The 7,975-nt window shown below is 41.4% G+C and overlaps 1 protein-coding gene across 1 annotated transcript; it reads right to left on the bottom strand.

Annotated features, from left to right (window-relative positions):
- Positions 1-479: 479 nt before the first annotated feature.
- Positions 480-7,625, bottom strand: LOC140270769 (synapse differentiation-inducing gene protein 1-like). Its single transcript, XM_072365971.1, has 4 exons — positions 7,182-7,625; positions 5,069-5,565; positions 2,113-2,250; positions 480-1,484 (listed from the first exon to the last, which is right to left on the bottom strand). The coding sequence occupies exons 2-4, from the start codon at positions 5,492-5,494 to the stop codon at positions 1,326-1,328; spliced, it is 723 nt and encodes a 240-aa protein (XP_072222072.1). The 5' UTR covers positions 5,495-5,565; positions 7,182-7,625; the 3' UTR covers positions 480-1,325.
- Positions 7,626-7,975: the final 350 nt, after the last annotated feature.

Here is a 7,975-nt window from a genome sequence, read left to right on the forward strand (position 1 = left end):
CTTTTCCAATATAGAAAAATCCTGTGAGTCACTTTCAACACTATGTAACTGTTAGGATTTCCCCCTTCTAGCACTGAATGGGATCTTTTGTAACCCATTCCTAAGGCATCTGTCGTCTCTTCAATCGGTGTGTTCGAATAAAAGCTCCGATCAAAGTCTCAGCTCCATCTCTTCATCTCTTCCTAAGAGCACATATTCTTATGGAATTCTTTTTTTTGCTTTGACTTGTCTTAGCAGGATAAAGTTGGCCTAAAAATAAAAAAAAAAGTCTATTTTTGTGAACCAGCTGAGGGATTCTTGTTCTCTGTTTTGGCTTACAGAAGCACTTTGTGGGACAAAAAAAAACAATGAACAAATTCTGCATCGTCTGTGCTTTTGCAATGAGAAGTCATAATGTCTGCAGTGAAAAAGGTCCATTGCTGAGACTCAGATCGGCGATAAAGATCTGCACCACACCAATTAGTAGTTGCATTTGCCTTTATTTTTTCTCTAAAACAAACCAGTGTTTATATCTTCTTTTTAGCCAAAACATAATTTCAGCTTTTTCTTTTGTTCAGTTTAGTTACAATTTTCTCTTGCCTCTGCAGTAGCAGGGCTCTACAACAGATGTCTCGAAAAGACAAGGAACAACGGTGTGTAAGAGACAGCAAAGTGTTTCATTACTCATGCCAAATATATTTATTGACTAGATGTACAGTACACAATAGACACTATTAACCCTCATGTCCACTGCCCAGCAGCTTTGTGTAGTTATACTCCTGACACCTTTTGGCTTCTCTGTCAGGGGTCTTCTTCTTGCCTCTTATTGACTGGATCACTTTCTAGTTTATTCTTTTATCAAATAATCACATACAACTCGACTGGTAGACAATTTTTTTTTCCCATGAAATTGATTTACAAGGTGCATAATAAAACAATCCGCAATGATATGAACAGATAAAACACCTACTGTAATTTTCAAATAAAGGTGCTGTTAATGATTAATGTGGTAAAAGGATAGGTAGTTTCTTACTGCTATGAGTTCAGCTTTTTAATAGAAGTACATAATTTCCCTCTTGTAGAGTACTCTGGTGGGAGTGCTGCATACCAGATATAAAGATTTGGTCTGGATCAATATGCAGGGAAAGCAATACTCCATCCACACAATGTATTTTCTTCCTCTCCTCTGTCTTTTATTTGTTCTTCTCTTCGTATACCTCCTTCTCTTCGCAAGCCAGGCATCAGCACAGTCACACATTCACGAGAGGAAAAGAGTCCAGTGTGTCCCTTCTTCCCACCTTTTTTCCTTTATCCCTTCATTTTCCCCAAAGCAATTGGTTCCATTGCTATACGTGTCCAGGTTTGGACAGGTAGGCTATGAGGGCAACAACCACCCCCACATACATCCCTGTTCCAATGGTAATGGACAGTGCAGCCAGGAATAGGGCCCTTCTGGAGCTCATTCCTGCTCTGGAGAAGTCTCCCTTAGCGATGGCCTTGCCAGTCTGACAAAACAAAGCAGAGTGTAACATGAGCTGGTGCGTTACTCATCAGCACTGAGTGTATGAGTAGGTGTTAAGCCACAGCTAAAAAAGAAAAAACAAGAAATGCTCTCAGGGAGCCATTAGTTACCATGGCAATTAGGTCATTTGCTTCTGACAGTGACAAATGTGTTGTTTGGGTGTTTTGGTTTCCTATCAAAAATAAGCCTGGCCTTTATTCATTCTTCTGACACATTATTTGCTGTTTCTGAGTAATTTTCTTTGCAATTATTGTGAAAGATGTTACAAAACTTTGTTTGCAGGGCCTAAAGCTAATGGTTTCAGAAGACCAGTTGAAGGTATTGCTATGACCACAAACTGGCTCTTAGCTGCTTATGAAATATAATATATCTGAAGCGCAAGACTCATATGAACATGCTGTGAATAAAAACTTCAATGTTAATATCTTTCTGTTCACAGATGACTGACAAGCGGACCAAACCCGTTGAATTTACTTCGTCAATCATCCGAAACAACTGCAAAGAGGGTCACAGGGTGGAAAATAGGCTGCGGTAGCACTGTGCTCACTGACCTTAAATAGAATGCAGTGTAATCAGAATTAATGACAGACTTGACGTCTCTGGGACTTTACCTTGTGAGAGTAGTAAAAGGCAACGATGCCCAAGGGCCAGAAGCAACAGAGCATGGAGAAGATGGCCAGACCCAAGTAATCTCGAGGGGGCAGCACGATGAAGTTGTCCTCACTCTCACTGTCACTGGAGCTGTCACTCTGGAAGACAGGAGGTTTGTAGAAAAAAATTGGGTGCTTGAAACGCAGTGGATGGTATCATGAAAAGTACGTTTTGCATGCATATTTTGAGGCAAGCAAATTCATGCTGTAAATTGAGAGAAGAGATGAGGTTGTGATGTTAAGAGTGGTGACATCTACAAGAGAGACAATAAGACTGATGTAAATAGTTAGATGTACTTTGAACATCTCCACAGTAGTGTTGATTGTCAACTCGTGCCCCCCCCACCCTCATATCAGGCCGGGGTATCTGCTCTTGTTTCCACAACCACCCAGGACAGCATGTGCTCAGCCAGCCAGAGAGGATTTGGTGCCTCTGTCAACACCCATGAGCAGCATGACACATAACGCAGGATTAACGGATTGTTCTATCATGGCGAGGTGACAGGAGAAACAGCAAGAAGACAGTGTCATTTATGTGCTAAATTGCTTCTCCAGCCTGAGAGACCCCACCATCCTCTCTTAATACAAGGCGGTCTTACAAGTCAGAGTGTGTTCAACAGGGTCCCAATAATGTGCCTTGATGCTAAAACTCAAGGCCATGGATGGTGAGCAGGCTAATGAATGATAGATTCGAATGCCACCCAGACTACTCAGACCCATCGCGCCTGCAGCAAGGACGGCATTGCGACTGCATGGGTGACCTTTAAGAGAAGGTGGCTATACTTCTCTCAGCTGTCCTGGAGACTGAGAGGATGTTTGCCTGAAGTAATAGCCCTCATATGGAGCAGGTTTCATTTGTTAGTCTTGCTGCCTACTAAGGTCAATCAAAGCAGGGAAAAAGGAAGCACAAAACAGGAATCAATATGTAAGGTGGACCTGACCAACCATTTTGCAGATAATTAAAGAACAGTCAACAAGGCTAGCAAGAAGACTGGAACAAAGCCTGAACAAAGCCACATTTATGAACATGTTGTTCACCTTTTTTCTTGTGTCTTATGATCTTACCAAGGTACAGAGTCTAATGAAATTATTTTGAGTTATTAAGGACGTATTTCTGTGAGGAATTGCATTTATATTTTTGAAGGAAATGGAGGATGGCAGCATGGACATACCAAGCAGTTTACATACAGCAAATTATGAACCTCTATGTTATCTGCTTTAGGACCACTGTCCACCTGGAAAGTCGGGTACGATCCATCAAAGGAGCAGCTGGTTGTAACCGCATAGTCTGACATCACATATATAAACGGGTGAGCGCAAACAGGCGTAATCTCCTGTTATCCTTGTAGCAAGACCTGATAACAGACCTGAGTGACTGGTGCATTCAGTCCTGCTGACAGCCTGCCTGACACCGAGTCCGGTCAACTGGGGATGCACTTCCAATCTGGTCTGTTCATAAAACTGATGGGACTCCTCCGAGGCACAGTGCCTTTAACAACCCTGTCACAGCTCTCTCCAAGGCCTCGTTAGCATCTGGGGGAGAAAGTCGACTCAACAGCACTGCACATTGACCCTTATACCCTATTAGTTGGGAAACTCACAATGGCATCACACACTGGGTCTTGCTACTTTGTTACCTACAATTTAGTTCTTATGTGTCACACAGATGTCAAAAATCTAATGACAGAGACAAGCTGTGGAATTTCTCTTTCAGTTGTGTTGCTTGTTGTTAACAATGGCTGGTGTACCAGGCAAATGTAAACACAAGGCACCAACCATTAAAGACTGTTAGACACGTAAGATGTGTATGAGGTGTCTCCCAGCTCTCCACTGTTCATCTTAAATTCATCCCCATATCTGTGAAATTCCTCTCTATTTGCTGCTATTCAGTAACATGTGGGGCACTATTATTGTGTTTCCATGATTCACAGTATGCAGAAAGTGTAGCACTGAGGCAAGTAGAGCCAGATGGAAGGGGGAAAAAAGAAAAGCAGGTACTAATATTCCAGCTAAAACCCGAACTTTTCATCTAAGCTCAATTCATAAGATTCATTTGCTCTCTTGAATTGACATAGCATAACTTTAGCTCCAGGCTCACCTGCTACGACATCTATGCATCAGCCGAGTTCTGCTTAATACCTTTAAAGCTTGACATTACTTATGGCATTAATGGAGCTTTCTTCAATGTCTCTATCAATCTGCCAGGCCTCCAAGTGACAGGAGCTGGCGCAATCATCAGCCCAGTTAGGGTGCTATACTTCTTCCTCTGCCAGCTCAGAGCCCTGGGTATTTCACAAGCGTCTCTGGCTGAAATTAGATTTCCACCGCTTCTGAAAAGACTTTAAGTTTATTTTACTGTGGGGTTTTTTTCTTACCTTATTTGGAGAATGTAGTTATATTCCTAGCAGCACAATAGCTTGGACTGACAAAATCAGATGTATTTTTCTTAGAAATGAATAAAACAAAGGCATACTATTACCATGCATAGAATCTGATAACCCTTCCATCGAACAGACCTTTTCAAGAGTGGAGTGTGAATTAGTGTGAATCACACTGGCAGTCTATTAGAACAGCAAATTGAGTATTAAGCATTATTCCAGTCTATTTACCATGAGTCATTTTCTGTTGAAAGATGGCCTTTACAATTACAAGCAAGTGTGGATCCCCTTTTGATTTCATGTTGCAACTCATTCTCATAATGAATCTATCAAACACTGCAAAATATCTCTTACTTGCATCAATTTACTCCTTTTAATAGTGTGGTTATAAAAAACTATTTGTCACGGGAAAGATTAAGTTGAACTATTTCTATTACTGCACAGCTGCAATTTAAATCTGCCACAAACTACTATATATACTGTCTCTTAATATGACTGGTACTAATATTTATCAATTTTGCTCTGGTGTGACCTCTGACCTCATACTCTGGACCTTGCTCCTCCTCCACCTCGTACGACACCGTCTGGATCTTCACATCCCTCTCTCCTTGTGTACCGTCCTCTGTGTTTTCAGTGGAAACTCCATCTGACACAGCGTCCTTATTCTCTGTGAAAGTGGTCTCAAAGCTCTCGCTCTTTGAATCCTTGCTGTGAAGGCTGACATCATCCTTGAACAGTATGAAGTTGGGCCTGTAAAAAGCCTCCACTGCTAGATGAAGGGATGTTGCGTCCAAAAACTGCTGAGTCTTATGCTTGCCACTGCTTCCAGTGTAGTAGTAGCCAATTAGGCTGTCCTGATAAGGCTGGCTTGGGTAGTCACACTGATATTGCTGGTAGTCGTTCTGGACTGCATGCCTGCTACTTTTGTCAAGCAGGGGGTTTTGGAGCTCATTGAGGCTCTCCATGACTTGAGGGCAGGGTTAAACGTAGAGTGGATCAAAGGATGGCGTCCAAAGAATATCTGGCAGTCTGGTTGCTGGAAAAAACAAGTAAAATTTAAGTTAAAACTCAAAGAAATCATAGGCAGTCATTCTAAATCATGGCACAATCTTGGAACTACACAGAGAATCTAGGTGGAGAATGTCACTGCAGTTCGATCCAAAAATAAGATATTGTATTAATAATGTGGACTGGGAATTCAGAGCAGGACATATTTCATTTTGTTTGGCAATCAGCATTCCTCTCACCAGTTCCCCGCAGACGAGCCATGAAATCCCCATCTGCTGTATGTTCAAATGTTGCATCTCACACCCTTAGTTTCATATATACATGTAGGGAAAACAATTGTCCACATGTCACAGTTGTTGATACTGAAAAATGGAGAAAATGATTGAAGGCGCTGCTGTATTTTGCAATGTATACTGATTTGACTTGTCTCAGCTGCCCACTGTGACTCTTCCTGTTTTAAAAATCAGTCATGTAACAAATGAGTTACAAGTTTGTTTAAAAAATTGGTTTATCTAAAAAGAAAAGAAAACCTTTAAAAAACAATTAGAGCACAAGGAGAAGCAGTAACTAAGGCAACAAGTCTGCCAGTGACAGTCTGTGTGATCTAAGCATGTCCAGATTTGAGCAACAAATGTGATATTTTGTGTTGCAAATCCAGCAACAGCAGTCAGTTCCTCCTGGCTCATGGGAACTTAATCCAGCAACTTCATCTCTCATATCCTGACTAATAATTAAATTAGATAACAGCCACTGAAGCTGCAGCATTGTACTTTGTAATTAGTAGCAAATGAAGTCCAGATTTGAGAAAAAGCCTCGTGATTAAAAACACAAAAGAAAATCTAAAGGTTTTCCACTTGCTGGAAACTAAATAATTATGGCAGACACTATTTATGAGGTTCAGGAGGTGCCAGAGTTGATGCAGAGATAAATACGCACATCTATTGTCTGAGAAGACCTGCCGATCTACAGAAGACGATTTGAACCTCTGACCCAATGAGAACAAAAGCTTATGCAGCCATACTGGATTTCACAGTTATTTTCTGTGGAGAAGCGTGACTAATATGGGCCAGTGGCTGTATCTGAGCACACTCACACACACACAAACACACACAAGACTCACGCTCGTTATCTTCGCCACTATGTCCATCCTCATGCTTCACAGTTTGAGCTACACTCCAGACAACAGGGAATTCCATTACACACTACATTAGACAAGGAAAATCGCATCCTAAATCCACAAATAATTCATCTGGCACAAGAAAAAGCGCACTTAGCGCACGTGAATGTGAGCTTTGGCTCCACTATAATAAATGACCACAAGCATGTCCTGTCTGTGTGCCCTCTGTTTATCTACTGCAGTTTAATCTTTGTCTCTCTCACATACAATGAGAATGTACAATGTTATTCATATTTTTGGAAAAATCACATTACTTCCCATAAAGCTCTGCAACTCACTGAAATATGTTCAAATTGTATGTACAGAAGCTGGTAGTAAAGCAAATATTTTTTCATATTTGTTATTTTTGCCTTTTCATATAATACTGAGCTTTCCCCCCTTATAACAATCCACAGATATTTATGATAAAAGAGCATAAGGACCTCTTTGGATCAATAGCAGATAAACATCTCCTACGATAATCTTACCTGTAGTATAAATTCTTCCCGTTGATTTGCTCAGCATCGTTCATCTGCGCAAATGAGTCGATGGAGAGGAGAGGACGGACTCACGCTGCTTCGCATTATCAGTTTCAGGAAAACTCCCATCGTAGCACAACAGACGGCATCCGCGTATAGCAGACGGTTATTCCGTGTGTTTATGAGTGGACTTTGCTCGCTGAGTCCTGGATGCCATAGCACCGCTGCTGGGTCTGGCAGGTAGATTTTACGCACAGTTTATCTCACAGAGCTCCAAACAACTCGGATCGCCTGACTGACTGTCTCCATCCAACCGATTGGCTGTACGCGGAGCGCTGTAAACTCTGTTGTCGACTACGCATTTAACATTTCTAAACTTGTCCAGCTCGGGCGTCTTCCTACATTTAGTGTCTCACGTGCTGGCTGGATGTTTTCATACGCACCCCCCGCGCCCACGGCTGCTGCTCTGCTTTGTTGCATAAGCTGAGAATCTTTTATGATATCAGGCTTCTGAGGTAGACACAAAAATATGTCTTGGATCACGTGAGTCGCTTTGTAGAGTCATGATTTGTATGTTATATGAAATGTATTGCTTTTTTTTCTTTCACAAGCTATTTTAGTGTTATTCTTCCCCACTGAAATCTGCCCTTTAAGTCTGAGAGCCAAACAGATCACATTTGTACGCTCTACATTACTTAAAAGATTATCCTTCTTCACATATGATTTCAATATAAGTTGCTGTCAACTAGGTCCAAATGTTGTACTTTCAGATTAAGCCACTATTAGATTCATTGCACATCAAT

The sequence above is a fragment of the Leuresthes tenuis genome, unplaced genomic scaffold (assembly GCF_036924035.1).
Source record: "Leuresthes tenuis unplaced genomic scaffold, fLeuTen1.0.hap1 SCAF_15, whole genome shotgun sequence".
Lineage (NCBI taxonomy): Eukaryota > Metazoa > Chordata > Actinopteri > Atheriniformes > Atherinopsidae > Leuresthes > Leuresthes tenuis.

Bases quoted from the DNA above. Each gene is read 5' to 3' on its own strand.
- LOC140270769 (XM_072365971.1), bottom strand. From the start codon at position 5,494: ATGGAGAGCCTCAATGAGCTCCAAAACCCCCTGCTTGACAAAAGTAGC. The intron at 2,251-5,068 runs GTCAGAGGTCAC...CCTGTCTTCCAG, and splicing joins AGCAAGGTCCAGAGTATGAG to AGTGACAGCTCCAGTGACAG. The intron at 1,485-2,112 runs GTAAAGTCCCAG...TTGTTTTGTCAG, and splicing joins CCTTTTACTACTCTCACAAG to ACTGGCAAGGCCATCGCTAA.